Source organism: Branchiostoma lanceolatum, chromosome 14, assembly GCF_035083965.1.
Source record: "Branchiostoma lanceolatum isolate klBraLanc5 chromosome 14, klBraLanc5.hap2, whole genome shotgun sequence".
Classification (NCBI taxonomy): domain Eukaryota; kingdom Metazoa; phylum Chordata; class Leptocardii; order Amphioxiformes; family Branchiostomatidae; genus Branchiostoma; species Branchiostoma lanceolatum.
In genome coordinates, this window is record NC_089735.1 from 10,951,730 (window position 1) to 10,973,524 (window position 21,795).

Sequence of the window (21,795 nt, forward strand, 5' to 3'; positions counted from 1 at the left end):
GGACACCTGGCCACCAGTCTCTCTCAGGGAGGAAAGCCAAGGGTACGTTACCTCCGCAATGTAAGCTCCTTTCCCCGCCTGGCCAACTTAACCCAATCGGTGATATCTTGCCTACTTGAAACAATCAACAACCTGAGTTGCTATTTGGACTTCCTCGAGGGTCTGAGGCAAAATTTCCTCGGGGTGTGTTGACCATAGTACCGAAGAGCTGGCATGTGTAGGCCCGGGCAACAGTCTGGATTTTATGTTACCCCTCCTGTCACGTTTATTATACCCAGAAGACCTGACATCCCCATAAATAACAACAGGATCTGACAGGGATGATACCCGAGTCCCAGTTACGTCAGTATTTATCAAGAAAAACGCACGTCAACTTGCCCCGTCATGCGTCAAAAACATATATCTCTGATTGGACTAATTCTGGATAACTCTGCATCATGTCAAATCCCATCTCTCTTAAGAGCGCATGTACTAGGTGTCTTAACTATTCATTGATGTTAATGTTATTAATAAAAGAGTATTTTAGTCTAGCCTTTTTTGAGCCCCGGGAAAGGTATTTTTGAATCACATCAAGTTGATAACTGATCCACAGCGAGAGTGTACATGGCATGACACGTATTGGAAGCATCTTTTACCCATTGAGAAATCTTTAAGATCATTAAGAAGACATGATTAATTCTCAAGACGCCCTGAATCAATATCAGGTCTTTTCTGGGGGTCAATAAAATGCGTTTCTGACCAGATTCCGTGAAATTCTGCAGCTGCTGCTAAAATTGAGGTATTTCATAAATATTTGGCAAACTGATTAATCAATAAACTCTGTAAGGTGATGTTTACCAATATTGGGGGGGGGGGTGGTGAAAGTATAAAAGAATCACTGTTCCAAATTCGAATGTTAACGAATCGCACTCATAATTACGCTATTAGACTTTTTTTTACAAAATATTGAAACAGACAAAAACAAACACATATCCTCGTCTATATGGGCTTGTATTACGCTTCATGTATATTTTTTCTCTGTGCCTGTTTTGTCGTTTTGGATCGATTATATGTCATTGGTTGAAGAAATGATCTACGCCGCCAAACCGTCTTTTTTTTACTACTCCTATGCATCCTATACCATTAACTGTTAGATGGACGGTCTTGTATTATGTATGAAAATGCGCATCTATTTGTCATAATGCCCTAGATCGTGGCTCACGAATGCTGGAAAGGTACAAAATAGGTCAGACAGAACGCTAGTCAGATGAGGTTTAGAATCCCGTTATTCACATGTCAAGGGCACCGTTCGGGAAGCCCTACATTTTACCTTGTTAGCGGATGTTCGCTGTAGTTTCAGATATCCTTTACTAGAAGTTGCCTTGCTAAATTCTAGACTACCGCATGCTAATCTGTCTTGCATCTTGCCAAACGTTGTTAATCGTGTGACGCACTGGCGGAGGAGACGTTTTCCTCATTGCGTATTCTGCTAGGGTGACAAACTTCACAAAGCTCGAGCCGCTCTCAGTAAATGCTTACACAATCACTGCGTCCAAATCACTGCCTGCTCAGTGAAGCGTGCTACCCATATGCATCGTGGAACGACTTGCAAGTGACGTTCAAGCAATGTACATTTTATATCGAACCACGGCCTTCAACGGTCTATCCGAAGAATGACTGTAGAATTAATACCACTCTACGATATTCTAAAGGATAAAACGAATACCCCAATCTTATATTCATAACTTTGATAGCCATTTTTTGTACTAACCTTAGCAGCTACCTATAAATGATACGTTGGACTCTAATTTGTATCCACTAGACTATTTGTATGCATAGATGTCTTAGACCTTATGAAAGTCACTGTACTTTTGTTGTGTAAATAAAGATTTCCTATAAGCTTCTTTGCCATTTTGTACATCACGGTGTTACGCTAACCACATAACCGTTAATTTTTCCTCGTCTATCCAGTGTCTGCCACTGTTTTCATTTTGATTAAACTCTAGGCCTTCGAATACAATTGGTTACTGAAACAGAATCAGTACTCTTTCTTTATCAGTTTGTCCCTGTCTTTTCTTTACCCCGACAAAGATGGTGTTTTTATGTATGCATGGCGGAAATACGCGCCCTTGACGTTGACGCATGCCCCGTTTCATGTTAAACTTGGTCGGCGCCGTGAATCGATCCGACAAGGCGCTGACGTCGTCAAGGCCTTCACGTCTGGACGTGGAAACAATACATGATGCAGAGGGCAAAATCTATTCATCCCTTCTTGATCTGTTTCAAAATCTGCAAGTAAAACGTCCCTGCAGTTCAAATGAAATCTAATAGGAGGCCCGAACTTATGTCACTTGGGCTATCTACCAGCCAATCATTGTGGCCAGAACATGCGATACGAACATAGGAAGTTCTACTGCAGTATCAAGGAAAGCAGATAGGGTTACCAAAAACTGATATTCAATATTTTATTCTGTTCTATTTCATTTCATTTCATTGGTCAAAACCTAACAACCGACCCAGTTCCTTCACAGTCTAATCATAGCTTCTGGGGTTATGCTGCTTAACCACACCTACCGATAGCCATCTTTGTGCAAAATTGAAAATCACAATGTATTCTAGAAATGTTAGCCTCTTAAAGTAGGTCATCTGTTTTAACGTTATGGTTTTATTGATTAAACATACAGCTTCCGCATCTTTTTATTGACCGGTGATTTGAAAAGTGCCAACAAAGAAATCACGTCAACCGCGATACGTGTAGCCATTAATGTTTCTATCGAACATGGGTTCTTTTCTCTACAAGAATGTGGCCACTGAAAGCCACCGTTTTTATACGGGGCAAATAACTACTCTACCCGCATACTCATGTTTGATAACTCTAACGAGCTACCGTGACAACCGCCCTTTGTGACTCACGACTGCGTTTCCCCAGAGAAAAAAAATCATTGCTTATTAAACATCGCTTCTGAGACTCCAGTCCAGGGAAAATGTCTTTGTGGTGTTTAGTGCCTCCTTGGGGGTCTGTTTTGAATGTCGGCTGTAACCCGATATGCTGTCCATTAGATGACGTCATAGGATCCCAAATAAGGTAAGAACACAATCTTGTTTTTCGTGGGTGGTATCCATGTCCACAAGCACGTTGTATTTGGCACTTTTTCCAAAAAAGAATCCACTTTCAATAGCTGCGTAGTAACCTAGTTTTCAAGCAGAGGTTGGGAGGAAAAATTGTGATGTTTTATGGATTTCCCGTTTTTCTGACAACGCAACCATACCAGAAAACATCACGATTTCCCACCCAAAAATATGTTTGAATATCTTTCAGAAAACTACCAGAAAATTAGAAATACGTCGACACATGATGAAACTGTAGATAGAAAACGGTCAAAGGTGATGTAATAATAGTTGGCAACAAAATGATGATATATTTTTTCACACTCTTTCATCAGATTTGATATTTCCCATAGACGCCAAACGAATCAACTTTGCAAGCCTATTTCTAAAGTTGCTCGTTGGCTGTCAGCTATCTTTAGTAAAATGAATTTAGCATATGCAAGCGGACCTTTCCAAGAACAAATAAACAATTAATATTGGGCATATAGAGCGAATTACAAATCCATTAATACCATTAAAACATCAAAAGCGTATTCAGAAAATCCCATTATGCACACGATGATTATAGAAATCGTTAATTGTAAATGAAAGCGTAATTGCAACAGATGGGTTTTATGTACAGTTAGGACAAGAATAAATGAGTTAAGATTCATTGGGGAAAATCAACGGCATGAAAGCATTTCAAGGATAAGAATTTGAGAGAAAATGTGCCACTGGTTGTAGCATATGTTGAGAATAAGCCACAGTTTTTCTTCTGTCGTTTCTAATCAAATATATGAGTTAGAAGTAGAAATATGTCACTAGTTGGAGCCTCCGATGCAGACTCAACCCGGCTGTTTTCTTTTTCAAGTTATTGTTTTTATACTATTATATTTTTTTCTCTCTTTTTCAAGTTATTGTTTCGATACTATTATATTTTTTTCTTCTCTTTTTCAAGTTATTGTTTTTAAGCTATTATATTTCTTTCTTATTGCTGGCCGGGATCCGGCCAGCAATAAGAAAAAAAATATAATAGTATAAAAACAATAACTTGAAAAAGAAAACAGCCGGGTTGAGTCTGCATCGGAGTCTAACTAGTTGGAGCAAATGTTGAACACTAAATTCCACGACCTCATTGCATCGTTACATTGTCAACATTTTCGACTAACATTTGACTTGATACGGGGGCCCTAACCTACATGTATACTACTTCTTCACGAGCCCAAAAGCCATCATGACCATAGCATGTCCAGAGCACGAGATATGAAAACCGGAAAGTTTGCTTCAGTACCATAGAACGCCGCCAGGAGGTCCATAGTTGCTTTGCCGACACCTACCCACGTTCTTGGGTTGTGTTGCCCACACACAAACATATGCCTATCATGAATGTTTAAGAAAGAATATTCTTCCACAAGAAATTGTAAACTTTTATTGTGCATGAGCAAAATTAGCATGTTGGTCTTCAATAGCAACACCGATCGAGAGCAACAAGCCAGGAGTGTTACATGTGGGTGCGAAACTTTAAAACCTGCACTTAAAAACTCGTCCGCCCACCATCCATATTTCGACGATTATGTTCTGTACATGGTTTGATATATGCAACAGGGCCCCAGCTCCATTTGTAGTTTGAATCTCCCAAAGTCGCCGTCTTCTCTTGACCTTTTCTTTTCAATTTCTTCCACATGCCGGAACGACTCGAGAAAGTGCCTGAAGTTGAACTTTCCCGTCGGTGGCTGTCCTGAGGGAAATAAAGAGCGGAAAAATGCTTTTCACGTCTTACTGATTTTGAAATGAACCTTCATGACGCCGGGAATATTGAACCTTTGGGATTATGATTCTGGAATTAGGCTGATCAAGAATCGATCGATATTTATGATTGATTGTGTTGCTACCGGCCAGGCGGTGATAATAGAAGTAGGCCAACCTGGCAGCTTCGATATCGGACTCGGCCAACGCTCGAGGGGTGGGGAAGCGAGCCTACTTCAGTAAGGCCTAAGGAAAAAATGCGGAGCTTTGGAAGATAAAAGAGCATGGTCTCCATGGTGACCTTCAACAACTACACGCTCGTCTTGACGTCACGTGATCGTAATGTCACGTTTCCTGAGCGATAGGTCATTCCATAGAGTGAAGCATGGTCATTCGAACTACTCTCCAAGCAGAGCTAGGGTTTCGGCTGGTTTTTGACGTGTTTTTAGGCGTTTTTGTCATGCCTTCTACAACAAAAACGATGACAAAGTAGAAGGCATGACAAAAACGCCTAAAAACACGTCAAAAACCAGCCGAAACCCTAGCTCTGCCTGGAGAGTACATTCGAACAGGAAGAAGGCGGTAGCAGGGCCTAGAAAAAAATGTGTTTCCGGGTACTCGACCTTTTTTAATTGACCGCTGACAATGGACATTTTCGATCTGACATCTGAATGATGAAAACGATGTAGCATCGTTTGCCGATCATGTCTATGAATATGTATGTTGGAAAGCATCATACTTCTTTGTTTGTTCAGTTTATTAATATACATGTGCTTGTATAATGTATACCTATATGATCACAATTATGGTGTTGAAAAAACTACTAGTGTCCTTATGATTTTCAGTTTTACATTGTTCAACTGTAGTTTTTTGATCACGGGTCGAAATCTTAAATGAAAAAAATTCCCACCTACTGACCGCATGTTTTCACGACCGTAACCGAAAACACAGTATTAATTTCCCTTGGAGGAAAATTAGTTCAGTTTTTCAATATATATTTTTTTGCTGGTTATGTGCAGCTTTTTATTCTTTCCCGGAACCGATTAATGAAATAGCATTATATTGCATATTAACATCGAAGGTATTATAGTTATACTAATAAAACATTGCTTGATTGTATTGATGGTTATCTACATTGTATAAAGTCTGAATTTACCATCTGCATATTATTGTGGGTCACTTCATATTGGACGTACGCAGGCGATCAAATTAGTTAATGACAATTTAAAACAACTTTTGAAACGCCCCCCTTTACGTCGCCCAGCGTCATATTAGCGCAGATGCGTGCGGGTCAGGGGTCAAACGCCGGCACCGCATACAAATGAAGCGCCGTTCGCCGACGTTTTTATTACGTCCCCGTGCATTTCCCTGCGCGCCTAACTATAACGGCCGCGAAACGACAGGCAGCGTGGAGGATCGTCCCGGGACTGCGGAGCTACGTCTACGGAGCCACACGCCGTATCCTGCCGAGGAAGTTCCTACAGCCGCACGGTGGAGCGGAGCATCCTAGCGTACTATATACTACACACTGGCAGGAGGGAATGCCAGGCTGCCCGCTCCGCCTACAGGCATGCTAGGCATGTTGGTGACAGCGTAAGGCAGCCGTAGATACCGGGGTGCCATAGCGCACGCTGCCGCCTCAGTCATACCACGCTACGCCAATCAGACTTTATACTCCAACAGCCAACGAGAAAAAAAACACACACAACAAAAGCACGAGCATCTTCACGAAGGTTTCTTACATTCTCAACGGACGGAGACAATCAAGCTAATCATGGTAGGTGATGTTGATTGTTTATATCTCGCAGGAATCGTGTTGGTCGTTGTTGCTACAATAAATCTCCCCCGACGCGCGTTGGGACGCCAAATACGGGAGAGGGAAGCCCTTATAAGAGGTTATAACCCAGGGCAGCGCCGACGGGTATAACCTCTTGTTAACACCGCGTTTTTCTCGCACTTCACGGATCAAGGCTACGCCTACGGTTGTTTGCAATGCCAGGCTACACTATTTTCTGAAGCAGCGAAGGCTGCGTTAATGTTGCAGTTGCTTTGGGGCCAGTTAGGCTATGACAGCAGCCGCTACTGTGCAGCTGTTTGACCAGGAGGTTTAATTTGACCTGACCCACGGGTGCAGGGCACATACTGCATGCAGCCTCACATCGTATACGTTCCCAAGCACAATGAGTCTCTTCATCATATACAGAAATACACACGCACACACGGACACACGCAGGCACACACACACACACACAGGTGTACACGCACACACACACACACACACGCGCGTGTGTGCACACGCACATGCACATGCATACACACACATAAACACACAGAGAGAGAAGGGGAAGAGGGAGAGAGAGAGAGAGAGAGAAAGAGAGAGAGAGGAAGAGAGAGAGAGTCAGAGGAAGAGAGACGTATCTATATCCAGCTCTATCTCTCAGGTTGATATACATTTGTTTATTTAGATAAGTATATGTGCATGTATACGGCACGGTATGACTGTTGACACGGGTCCTCTGCAACAATAAGCCAAAGTTTATCGATCTGGAACGTGAGAAGGTTGATCTACCTTTCACGTACAAAGGACTAGAAAAGTATTCTGTTCCTTAGGAACTAAGACGTTAGGAGATGGACTTAAGACGTTCAAATCCGTGCGGCGTCGGTATCGCTGGAGGCTAAGTCATGAGCGCCTGTCCTGCACAATACTTGCTTCCCCGGGCCGCTGTCGCCTAAGATATGACTGATTCGTTCTTCTTTAGGTTTGTTTGTATCAGTACAATTGCACTTGAAGTCTATAGATCGTATTACAAAGGGCTAGTACGTCATGGACGATACAAGCCTGCTAGAATACAAGAGGTAATCTCCAAGCAGATCCACGCCGGGCGCGAAAATCGTAGTATGCTAGCCAGAGAAGGTCCAGTCAGCCAGAGAGGGTTCATCCCTGCCGGGCTGATGAACCCTCTCTGGCTGACTGGACCTTCTCTGGCTAGCATACTACGATTTTCGCGCCCGGCGTGGATCTGCTTGGAGATTATACAAGAGGACCCTGAAACTGGATATGTATGCGTCTCTACAAGAGTGTTGTGATTCATTTTTCTTAGTGGTTGGGCAATAAGCATTTCGTATTGCCAAAGCCGCCCAGCTATGTTGTGGCAAAAGACTTGTTTTGGAGACAAGTCTTAAGGATAAAAGACAACGATATTACATAAACAGGACATTGAACTCAAAATTCCATAACGGGACAGTGAAATAAGAATATAGAAATATAAGGAAAATATTATAAGATAGATAATGTTGTTGTTGCTGTTGTGACAAAGACAGGCTTCATATTGCAGCAAATTCAACCGAAATCACCATGGTAACGATGACGTCACAGGCGCTTTGACGGAATCACCGTGTTTGACAGGTGTATTCACACGGATTTGGCGGGAAAACGTCACTGGTATCCAGGTAACACCTCGTTCTAGACTGTCGATGTTGGAACCCGTCCTCTGATTACCTCAGACAAGGTTCATGCTTTTGTCTGTCTTTCTTGTTCGCAGAACCATTAATAGGGCGTAACACATCAATTTTGTACGTTAAGGTAAGTAAAAACTGGACCGACATGGATGGGTTTGATCCACCCACACTGGGATGAACCGCAACTCTTAAAGATAGGTGTGGTGGGTTCTTTAACGTGCTCGAGGTGTGGCTCTCCTCAAACACGGGACTTCCGGCTTTACGTCCAATCCGATAGGACGTCCCTAACTGAAACTAGGTACTCATTTTCACTTGAGTCGAGTGAGGAAATAGGTGTTAAATGCCTTTCCAAAGGGTGAGACATTGGAAAATGTGTAAAACACGAACTGATGGTGTTGTCTATCATCATGAATAACGATGTTGATAATAGTGATAGTAGCAGCAGTAGCAATAGTGGTAATGCTGGTTGTGTAATAATGATAAACAGCTCAGCTGAAAGGGTAGGAATCCTCACGTTTCCGCGTTGGCGTTGTTTGATCATGTTTAATGAAAGGCGGAGAGAAGTCTACAGGGAGAACGGTTCTACTTTTAGCTGCAATCATTTATGAATTACTAGCATTAAGGTCGGCGTCAGCGGCCATATTCCCGAAGTAACAGAGCTTTCAAAGCCGCCCCCGTATTTGCAGCTGGCGCCTTTGATGATAAACATAGAACACAACAATTAACAAATCCACGGGGAAGTATCAAGTATCATATACAAACTTATCATGTAATTGATATTGAGTGCAAACCGTGGTAACTTGCTGGTATTGAGTTTTACCACCGCCCAGCCAATGAGATAATGTTGTTATGCCTGCCAATATGGATTGCGGCAATGTCCGGCTATTTTCTTCAGTGCTCTCGTGTGCGTGTGTGTATGTCTGTGTGTGTGTGTGTGTGTTTGTGCGTGCATGCGTGCGTGCGTGCGTGTGTGTGTGTGTGTGCGCGCGTGTGTGTGTGCGTGTGTGTGTGCGTGTGTGTGCGCTCGTGTGTGCGTCTGTGTGTTTGTTTTGTGCGTATGAGTGTACGTGTGTGCGTGCGCGCGCGTGTGTGTGTGCATGTTTGTGTGCGTGTGCGCGCGTGTGTGTAAGAGACAGAGAGAGAAAAACAGACAGATAGAGTGAGAGAAAGAGGGAGAGAGAAAGGAAGAGACACAGAAGAAACATTCACAACTGTTTGCATTAATTTATTGTCCCTGTCGATTTTTTCGTGATATTTTCACTCATCAAGCTCGTTTGAATAATGCACGAGTAAAATTAAGCGGTCCGCTATTTCAATCTTCTGCCAATGATGAATCTGTATCATCCCAATTGAGAGGATTATGAATCTAATATCCACCCAGAATTCATTACAATTTTTCATCAGTCTCTACCGGTATTGTAAAAACATTACCTCGGCTTATTGAAGCCCCCAAATAAAGCTATATCTAATATTGAAGTGAAAACAATTTTCAAAGACAATTTTTGTGCAATGTACATGTCGTCGTATATTGAATAGCGTAATGTTCGTACGTATATGATGAGATGAATTTCGAATTATTGCGGAAGACATTTATCTTAAACCTCCTCCCAGAATGGATTACACAGGAGATATGACAAGGAAATATCATAACCGGCTAGAATTCATCAGAGAAAACGACTTTAACTCAGCAACTGTATCTGAACTGGTCAACTGATTCAATACTTCTCTTCGGCGCAACACACAAGTTTCTCCGGCGATTTAGCCTCCACCAGGCCTTCCTACGGGGGTATGGATCGTAGAATCCGTAAAAAAAAAGGAATAATTGGAATGTAGAGTCAGTCGGCGGTAGCCTCTACCAGGCTCCGTCCTATCGTTGGGAAAATGGGAAATCAGCCGCGGTACTTCGCTATACAGGGTAGGTCCGCTATACAGTAAGGTTCCATTTCGATCAGGACGTCTTGAGCCTTACTGTATAGCGGACCTACCCTGTATAGCGGAGTACCTCGGCTGATTTCTAATATTTTCCCAACGATAGGACGGAGCCTGGTAGAGGCTTAGTCGGCGGTACTGCGCTTGCGAATGAAACCATCTAGTGGCAAACTTCCCTGGCAAATATTCTCCCTATAGCAGCAAGCTGGCGTAGTTAGTCTGGTAGAGACTAGCAGCGGTTGGTTAAGTCTGTCACACAGCGGGAATCTAGGTTCGCCCGACGACTGTGCGAGTTTCAAAGAACATTTTTGGCAGCAATACGACGGGTGTGCTCTCGATTCCTGTGTGATGTTTAGATATCGGCCGATGTTAATTAGCAGCTCGCCGAATTCTAGCCACAGTGTGACAGGGTATACCGGTAGATTTTCTAGGGGGAAAGTACGTACGATTTTCTAGCGAGATTTTGAAATCTGATGACCTTCTGGATCAATAGATTCATCCCAAGGTCGTTGACAGTGTGCTTTATGTATGTATGTAACGTTATCATCGAACGACCTGTCATACATAGCACGCGTTGAGGGTGATCCAAACACAGCGCTGTCGTTACCAATTATCCACAGCAAAACGAACCTTTTTGCGAGTTCTGTGGTATCCAACTGCTGTTTCGTCAAGCGTACAAGTTCCCTGTGACCGTTGTGCCCAGGCCATGGCCACCTGTCAATCAAACTACATTCACCAATGGTGCACCAGGCCACCTACAACCCTATTACGGCGGAATTCAAACCCAATCTTGAACATTCGCCCTCTCGTCGTATTTCGCTCTCTCGATTGATTTTCCATTCTCAGCGATTCAATGTACTTTCCTTCATTGACGATGTCGTGCCGATGAATTTTTTACATATCTATTATACCCGCCCTTGACATCCGGGGCCCCTGCATAAACCGATTCCGTACTGCATGCATGAAAAGGCGCGCAGATTGCCAGCATCGACTAATAGTTTGACCTGTCATATTTTAGAATGCATGGGTAACGTTATGTTAAAAACACTGGGAACTTCGTTCGTTTCCAAGTAGAGCTCCTTTGACGAGAGTTTGTGGTAGTAGTCGTTCAAAACGAAACTGCATTTTACCTTCGCCGAGAAGGTTATGTTTTTAGCAGCATCTGTTTGTATGTATGTACATGTATGTTTGGATGGATGTAGGTATGCATGTGGTTGAACAGTTTAGCTCAAAAAGCAATGGATGAATTTTCATGTTATTCGCTATGTGGCTTGGACTTGTCCTACGAAAGAAATGATGATTAGATTTGTGAGCTCCCTGGCGGCTTTTCTTGGTACTATAGCAGAGAACTTTCGGTTTGTTAGCTCTTGTGCTCGGGAAGAAGTGACATCAGGTCGGGGCTTCTAGCAGCTTTCCTAAGAACTGCAGTTGTCTTTTAGTTGCAGCCTTTGTTATCATTGAAATTGTAAATGAAAACTTAATCAAGCTTACTGTTTCACAAGATGCGTAATAAAGCTAGTATAATATGTTCTCTTTTTAGAAATGTACGTACATTCACTTAATATGAACAGAATCTTTTGGTGATATTGGTGATAACGTTATCAACTTATCAGATATCATGAGAGCCCCTAGCGACCATCTGAGGCATCTGCTAGAACACAAGCAGGAAAATGTTCGCAAGAGGCTAGGATAACATCAAATCAGTATGTTGCTTGTCACACTTTCGCGTAATGAAATCCTCCGAGGGAAAAACAAACATTACGCCGTACGCAAACCTAATTTAATCTCCAAGCAGAGGAATGGGTGATTTGAGGCCTTTTCTTCGTTTGTAAGTTTCTCTCTACTACTGTAAATGTAGAAATGCTCGCGGGGATTTAATGTTGCGTAGGGAGAAAATGAAGTGTTCGCGGTGGTTTTGAGTTCGCGTTTGTACAAATAGTAGTGCTACAGTCACACAATGACAATGTAATGGCTTCTGGCGGTGGGTTCGCGGTAAAGAGTTCACCGCGAAACCCGCGAACATAAAATCACCGCGAACATTTCTGCATTTACAGCAATCAAATATCTGGCAATCTTCCACCCCCTCTACTGGTGAAGAGTTTTATAAGTACACTACTAGAAAGACATATCAGATGTTAAAGAAACACGATAGTCGGTCAGAATAAAGAGACAGAGCCGAACCTTACATCTGCTTGGAGATTAACGTCACCCTTGCCTGACTGCACTCACTTAATTTGTCACCCGTGTGTCGCTTGATTTGGCCACTTAATTTTCTCGCCGCTTTAATTTTCTCGATGAGTGGGTGTATCGGATTGAGCCCCTCTGGTGCGGCAAATTGTTTTTCTCGAGCTTTGGATAAAACAGCTGATGTGAGAATACGGCGTCTCTGAGTCTCCGTACATATCCTCGCTACTAGATGCCACGTTTCAACACGATGTGCTGTTTGTGAGAGCCACACGTCAACTGTGTCCCAACACGGAAAGGAACGCGGCAAGCAGAGATGGCAGACTTCAACCTCTTTAAGACTTACGCATACTGCTTTGCTATCTCTCCAGATCCACTAGCAAAATTAGCAGCACTGTGAGTGTATGACAATGCTGCATTGTGTTTATTGGAAACGTGGAAACGCACACAGAGAGACAAGCCCAAATCTCCCTTCGTTACACTAAAAATCGAATTTTCTGCCATGTCCAGGCATTGGAAAATTAATATTGTGTTTCCGATTACGGTCCCGATAAAATTATTGTCGGTAGGTAGGGGTTGTGTTTCTTTTATTTTATTTTATAGATTTCTGCACAAGTGATCCAATGGAGACAGAAATATCTTTTCAACATCATATATTTCTTATACAGATATACGTTGTGCAAGCACAATTTGTATTGCAACAGACGTGAGGAGAACAGAGTTTGAAGAGAACATGTTAGGAAACTGTTCTAACGCTTTCCTCACTAGTCAGATATCCGATGGAAAATTTATGTCCCTTGCCAGTGGTCGACTAAAAAAGCTAGTGTCGGCAGATTTTTGCTAGGGTGGGTCAGGTGACCGGACACACAACATTTTTCCTAGGCCCTACTGTAGCCTTCTTCACGTTTGAATGACCAGTCACTGAGGACACGTGACACTGCGGTCACGTGACGTCAACACGATCGCGTAACTGTTGGAAGTCACCAGCAAAATGCCCTTTCATCTTCCGCGAATCTCTTCCATCAGTTGACACGAGGATAACCATAGCTTTAGTCAACTGTGAAATGTTTTAAAAAGTCACTGATAGCATGGCAGTATGACTCTAGTGCAACATTGATTTTTGGCAGGCTTCCCAGAAGACATCAATGCTGCTCCTGTCGACTAAACTGGCGACGATACGCCTCGCTAACTGGCAGATGTGAGCCGTAAAAGTACCACAAAACGATAGAATATGACGTAACTGGCACGGAAACGTCGGAAAATGAAAACGTACATCGTAAAACGCTCGTCACTAAACGAATTAAATTTGACATTTTGGCACTTTCACAAATGATTCGGAATTCGGATTCAAGAAAAAGACTATCAATAAATTCCAGATCGTGTGTCTCATGCAACAAGGAACTTCTAACTATTGGAATATGAATGTTTGAAAATATTCCTTATATTTTCATTGGTAACAAAAGTTCACTTATGAATTTTATGACACACAGTAATGTACGCACACACACACACACACACACACACACACACACACAGACACACACACACACATAAACACACACACAGGCACACACACAGAGGGAGAGAGAGAACAAAAGATCAAGATGACTATAAGATACACCTTATACAAATGCTTAAACATAGAAATCAAATCTTTTTTCAAACACAGCTCCATGACTTCGACAATAACGCCTTGAAAACTTACTGGTATATTTGACTACATATATATTCTAACGTCATTGTAATTGTTCGACACGCTTCAAACTGCACAAAATTGCTAACGGCTACACTCAATGGACCAACATATGCATCTTTCTACGGCTTACCGAACTACATAGTTACGACACAGAAAACTGCTGATTGCGCTAGTGTTTGACGACTCATTTGTCTCCACCCCCCTCTATGGACCATAACATCTGTGGCTGATCCCAGCTATTTGCGTCGAAATGGCAGCCAGGATTAGCTATAACAGAGGATAGTGCTGCAGGATTTGTTTTTACATGCGTATAATGGTCTGTTATATTGCAGTATGTTCAAGGGCGCCGTTAATGCCAGATCTAGTGATTACACGAGACGGTTATGGTGCCCGCCTCCAGATGTATTTGCTATGATGTATCTTGACTAGAAACTCGTAGGATGTTTTTTGATGACTAGATTTGCTTTTATGTCCAAATAACGAGACCGACTGTATTGGAAACATAAAAGTTGTAAAATTTCAAAGCCATTTATCTGTCAACTTTGGAACTACACCAATGAAAGAAAAATGGATGGATGTGCGCAAACTACTAGTACCTGTGGTGGTAGTTGTATTGGTGGTGTATCATTATACTGTAATAGTGACGAAAATGGAATTACATTTTGCAGAAGTTATAACTTACGCCTGGCTGTATATATTCATATGGCTGAAGTATAAAGTTGAAGCAGCCATTTGTTTCGTGTTTCCTAATGTTCACTTTTACGTATGGGGATCATGAATCAAATACAGTATTTGTAGAGAAAGATATTGGGTCGACGTACTCTTTCCTATCTAGTCCTTTATGATAAAAGTGGTGAAATTTTTAACTGCTTTGTATTTGGTGCTTTCATGTGAACAATGGTAGCCTGGAATCCACCCTATTCTAGTCCAATGATCACTTCTAGGCATTCTGCAAGGAAGCAATTAAATGTGTGAACGGAGCTAGGGTAGGATGGATACCAAATAAGAACGATAGGATACATGTAGGTACCAGGGTAGGATGGATACCAGGTAAGAACGGTAGGATGGGTACCAGGGTAGGATGGATACCAGGTAAGAACGGTAGGATAGGTACCAGGGTAGGATGGATACCAGGTAAGAACGGTAGGATGGGTACCAGGGTAGGATGGATACCAGGTAAGAACGGTAGGATGGGTACCAGGGTAGGATGGATACCAGGTAAGAACGGTAGGATAGGTACCAGGGTAGGATGGATACCAGGTAAGAACGGTAGGATGGGTACCAGGGTAGGATGGATACCAGGTAAGAACGGTAGGATGGGTACCAGGGTAGGATGGATACCAGGTAAGAACGGTAGGATAGGTACCTGGCCAGAACAAGGGGTCTTCTAACGTTATTCTAAAATACACACATACTGCCATGCTCATGTGCTTGACATGCTCCCAATGTTTCACGTCGTTATGCCTAACCCTCGGGTATGTACGCACAGTAAAACATCAGTCTACGGTCCACAGAGATACGAGCAACAAATCCCCTACAGGATGGCGGCTTTTCAAACGGGGTCATCTCAAGATGATCTTTATTGCCATCATCGACGAGTAGCCGACTTAGAGTAGCCTGCATAGTAGACTCCACGGTAGGCCGTAGGGTATTGAATCTTTTTTTGCTATTGCAAAACTTTGTACAAACACAATGAGTAACCGTATCGAATATTTTTACTGAAACGTTTGACTCTATGATAGGCCTTATCCTGTTGTATAATCTATGTTTTAATATATATGTATATACTATTACTTCGGGAAGTTTCAACACTAAAGGACGTATGGAAATTGAACATTGACAGATCTCTACAAATACTCCCGAATATGCGTTTACTGCCTGAGCTTCCCTCAATCGGTGAGACGTTTCTAGAGAAGTATGGTGGTTACGTTGACGCCAGTTCGGATTTGTAAGGCGTCTAACTTCCCTGTAGATAGCGCGCCGGCGATGCAGTGCGGATTTACGATCCCAAACTTTAACGTGCAGGAGAGCATATGAGAAACGTTACATCAGCAGGCTTTGTTGTCTGCCTATCGGTTTACGATGTATGTGTGTATTAATGCCGGTCTCTTTATGAGTGTTGCCTGAGAGTAGGTAATAACGCCGCGCACTGAAGGATTCGTGTATGACGCACGCCGAGGAAAATCACCCTGAACTTATATTAGATCAGCTATATACAGGGACAGAAAGAAATTGATCTTACGAATGACATGCGAAAGCCTAAAATCTGATGTTAGAGTATTAAAACAGCTCGTTTGCGATACGAAGTTTTCTTACAAACTTGGTCGTTTCGCTATTTTTAGCATGTGTGTCATATTTGCGACTTTAACTTTATGCTATATTCATGAATACCATTTCTTTGTTATATAAACTTACGTTGTATGCACACACACACACACACACACACACACACACACACACACACACACCTGCACACACACACACACACACACACACATACATACACACACACACACCTGTTGAGTGTTCACCATATCATTGCCTTATAGCAATGTTCCCTGTTATGATGTCTGATGTTATATTGTATTGAGAAGTGCACCGATGTGTCCCAATGTGCCCTATTAGTTGTCACGATTTGTTTCTGGAAAGGCTGCATATATCCAGGGATATACCACGCCGCAAAGAAACGATCGTCATCTTTCGAAACAGTTGTAAAAGACAAAACCAATTTCCCCGCCTAACAACACGGCGCTGATGTTACAGCTCCGACAATATAGCCAGGTGCAGTTCCATTGCCTAACATCTATCCCCACTCACGTTAAGACAAATCATCCTTTGTACTAAAGCTGCGCGCGGGAGAATAAGGGACTCTGGTAGGAAAATTACGGGCTCTCATGGTCATACATCACCGCAAGTTTACAAGAAGAGCCTCGCTGCAAGATGTAATTTTTGTCGGTCTCTGAGCGGAAATTGGAATCTGAAATACCGCCGGTGTCACTTCGTCTTTGTGCCGAAAGATGTAGTTTACGTGTCCCAAAGTAGTAGTTATGCTTTCTCACCGGAAAGCTGCGTATATTCCGGGACACAGCACATCGGTCTAACTAGCGTTTGAAACTAGCTATAAGGCAATCGGATACGGCATACTTCACCCCTTAGTTACCCACACTGCTTTGCGACCCTCCTAGTTCCACACTCATAACTAGCAGTACTGAGCTCGAGGGTATATAGAAGCGCTGCATGTTTTTGGAATTACAGAAAAAAAGCTAAATATTGACAACGCGCTTTCGGTGGTCAGTAATTATCATAGAAAGAACCGCGGAGTCTGTAATATAGGCTATTTTGCCCAGGGGTTGAGTTGTGCAAATAACGTACATACTACAGAGATCTACCAATCATTCCGCGCTGTGCCGCTATCTTTATAGCTTCCTTTGAAGAAAGTGATAAAACGTAGCGAGCAGGTGCTTACAGCATCGTAATTGGTGTGTAATGAAAAGAGGTTACACTACAAACATTTTTTGGTGTTATTCTATGAAGTATGGTATGCTTTACATAATAATAACATGCTAATCTTCATATGATGTACGTTGTTTTCTACATCATATCATATTGAAACAGAAGTGTTCCTTTCTTTTCACTCTCAGCATTAAATTTCCTAGAGTTCTGGTTGAACAAATGATAACGGAATATGTTAATAGGTAGCAGATAACACATGTAATGGATTACATGAGTGTCCAACATTGATTGAAGAGCTCGAGATAGAGCTGTACATGGGACTTCTTAAACATCAGACTGAACACTCACTGATCGATTCCTATCTTGTTGGGACACATGGATGAAGACGAGTAGTAGCAGAAATTGTGATAACAAGTGACATGGAGGCGGTTAAACGTTTATGGCACCGGGCAGGAAGTTGCCAAACGCAATGAATCTCAGTCTTGACGTTGATTGTGATGAATGCGGGTGTTCAGTGACGCACACAAAGGATTTGATTACTCCTGATGAGATGAACCCGGCATAATTAATACACGTTTGATGAAGCCGGGCGCCATATCCGGGCTGCGATGCACCTCACACGCTGATGAGTCGCTGAAGACCGTTTCCGACACATTTCCTGGGCCTCCAAGAAAGGAGGTTTCACGGGAGGTTATGTGTTTGGTCTGTCTGTCTGGTTTGTCTTTTTGTAAGTCAGATGTGTTTGTGCATAATTTTGGCCAGCAATAACTAAAGAAGCTATGAATGGATTGTGATGACATCTAGTAGGTGGGTAAGGTCGTGTAAAGAATAAGGACAATGTCAATTTTGGGCCTCCTAGTGACGTTTGTTGGTACTCCAGCAGGACTTCCATTACTTGCATCTTCCATTCTTTTTAAGATAGTAGCAATTATGTTCATTTATACAGTGAGATCGGTAGTGTAGCCAATTCTTTATCCCAAAAGGATGGCACTTCCTTCGCTCCTGTGCTTCATGCTGTTCCATTTTTTCTGTTACGCATTCACAACGTCATGTTAGTTGATAGCTGTTGCTGTAGGACTTTGGGAGACCATAAAGAAAGAAGTGGTAATTTCGTTGTATCAACAAAGCTTCCTATTTGCCCCCCCCCCCCTTTACCGGCCCTATAGCAATAATGTGTGAAAGCAATATGTTGAAAACGAACAATCAAGGATACAAATTATTATTGTCGTCACTGATGCGTTTTCCAAATGTACAGCTTTAGATGTAATGCTGCAATGCTTCCAATATGCATTTTCCTTGATACCATTTTGCATGGTAATTACAAAGTTAGAACGAAAATTGACGTTCTAATGATTGCAAAATACCAAAAGTTCAACCACGTCTCATGTAAATTCCCCTGTGGGATTAAACAACCATACCGATTCTCACATCGCTGGCTGAGCTCTCAAAGTTGTGCTTGGGCTACAGATGACGCGAATCCGGTATCCCAGCATAGGGTGTCAAAATCAATAAAGACAAATGTCCTGTGTCCCTTTCTGACGTCAAAAGTGGTGTCAAATCTAATTTAAAAGTAGAGTATTAGCTCACAACCTTTAACATCAATTAACGTTTTCCTTCTCCCAAACGGTAATGAATTTCGGCTGTTGTGCTGGTGAATTAAGAGGTCGAAATATTATCATGCTACAGGGGTCCCATGGGTCTTTAGGCATCGATATCAGCACGTAGCACTAGTGTTTGATTTGATAGAATGTAAAAAATGGAAGGAGTTGGTCAAAGTTTAACACCGGCCGCTTGACATGTAAGGAAGTCGCTAGAAAATATTAATCTTCTACAAATTCTGGAGTATTTTGGTAACTACGAACTACGTCAAAGCAGAAATAAAGCTGCAATGATTTGGAAGAAAGTTCGTTCATTGTAAAACTTAGTTGTGTCTCTTCGGAAGTTTCTCTGGCAAATTCTCTGCATATAAAATTGCGTTCAAAACTAAATCTTTGCTCTGCCTCTCCTACATGGAGAGCACTTCAGACTAATTTTCACAAGATCATTACACACTGCCAAGCTCCTGTCCCCTTAAGGTTTCTTTACTTTATTAAGAAACCTTAAGGGATCTTATGTTGAGCATAGTGCTCTCCCTTTACATTACTTACGCAGACGTCGATTCTTTAATTTGCGAGGAACGCCTTAAGCTACGTATTTTCTTGGCAGGAAACGGGAGTACAAATTGATTGAAAAGAATTTCCCTAGAGTAAGATGTGGAAGTTGTAACATTATATGTTTCTTCCCATCATAATTTTTTCTCTATAACTTGCTCTAGTGAGCAATATCAACTGTATGGTAGACAAAAGTCAATTACAGATACTAAAACAGGCAACAAAGCTTAACAGTAGTACACAAAATCAGTAGACAATCAATGGCTTACAGCTGCTAAGTTATCAGCTACTTTGGAAAAACGTATATATTTGTACAAATATCCCCTTTCGCATTTTATTGCAGCAATTGTAGAACCTCATGATAATGAAATCTTTCTATTATTCTGCTGTTGTTAAAGGCAACCAAAGCAATATTAGGGCCAAAAGAATGCTGAATTCTTTTTGCTACTGATACTTACTAACACTTTTGAACATATTTCCATAATAACTTCCGAGCATTTTCAAACCGCGCAAAACGTGCTGTACGATGGGAGATGGTTCCCTTAGTTTCGCGAGCCTACAAAACCCCGTCGACGATTTTCAGTGAGTTCTCACATTACAACGATGTCATATTTTGGCACCATGGACATTGCTATGTATAGTGTTATTTGAACTTATCATGTACAGAAATCACAAAATAAATTGACTTTCATAATCCTATTTTCGGGCCCTAATATTGCATGGGTTTCCTTTAAAGAGCATGCTATATGATCCCATATATACAGTACCATACCGACAGCCTATACTTGGTTAAGTCTGTCTGTGCCACCATAAAGCGTGACCTTTAGGCGTTATTACTTTACGAACCTCTTGTGGACGCTAAACTCATCAGTAGATTATTTGTACGCTGGCAGTGACGGCAATTCAGCCTGAAGCGTGTGATTTAATATTACAAAGAGCCCGTAGGCTGGGGAATTAGCTAAAGGATCTAGAATGCTGTCTCGCCATTAATCTTGTGTTGTCAATAACGTTATTGTAGCTCCTGGCGTCGTAACGACATTTGGTAATGCGAGACGTTAGGCATTGCTTTTGGACGGTTTAGCCTGGAGAGGAAGGGTTGCAAATGGATGTTTTGTTGTGACAATTGGTGTACAACTGTTGCAGCAAAGATTCAAGTCCTCAAAGTGAGCTCTCTCTTAAAGAAAATCAAAGCAAGCATGTGATATTTAGGCGTAGCTATGAGAAATCCAGTTATATACTTCGTATCACAGAGGTATCTTATATGGTATTGTCCTTGTCCTCTTGTCTTTACAATTGTCTTCTCCACTCCTTTTTTGTCTTCCTCTGATAAATCACTGTCAAGCAGTTTGATTTGGGTCAAAAGTCAAGATCACGATGAAAGGCGTAATCTACACTACTATGTCCTACACTGCACCCTCCATCGAAAGGTTGAACATACATACTGTGTGTCTGATTGAATGGCAAAGTGAATGGGCTTATCGGCTTCTGTTGTAATCGTTAGGGATACTTGGAATGATGTAAGCTGATAAGATGAAGAGGGCAGCTGTGGCTCCTCATACAGACCTGATCAATTTACGAGGTGGTGACTGCTGTGGGAAACTATTTTGGTGCCAATTTCGTCTCACCAGAAACCGACACGTGGCCATAATCCTTTCCTGTGTGAAGCCTGGACAAATATGAAGGCAGCCTGACGGCGAGCTGTCTTCGCTTGCTCCGTTACAAATATGTTGATGAAACATTTTCGCGAGCAAGCAAGAGACGTTCATGTTATCTCAAGCCGTAACTGTGAAACGTCACTGGCTGTAGATAGCAGTGGTGGCCCAGCGGTTAGAGTCTGGACCAGAGGGTTCTAATCCCACCTGCTGCTGCCCAACCGTCTTCTACATAACATTTTGTTTGTTTATTTGATCGTTTTATTAAGATTTCCACAAGTGTTTAATTTTCACATATCTTAAGACAGTACATTGTATATCGTTGTTCAATCGTACTTGAGTCCAGGACGTCAGAACAGTATCCCCGGACAGGACTTTCCATATACAGTATGTGGCATGCGCATTCTTTTTACGACCAGTTCCAGTTTTCCATCTTCCAGCTGCTATGAACAGCTGAATG

General features: G+C 42.1%; 1 protein-coding gene across 1 annotated transcript in view; it reads left to right on the forward strand.

The window, feature by feature from the left end:
• The first annotated feature begins 6,154 nt into the window (after positions 1-6,154).
• Positions 6,155-21,795, forward strand: part of LOC136448373 (calmodulin-like) — a 60,814-nt gene continuing 45,173 nt past the window's right edge. Inside the window, exon 1 of the mRNA XM_066447802.1 lies at positions 6,155-6,589. Coding sequence (XP_066303899.1) covers positions 6,587-6,589 — 3 coding nt within the window. The 5' untranslated portion in view covers positions 6,155-6,586. The remainder of the gene's footprint in view (positions 6,590-21,795) is intronic.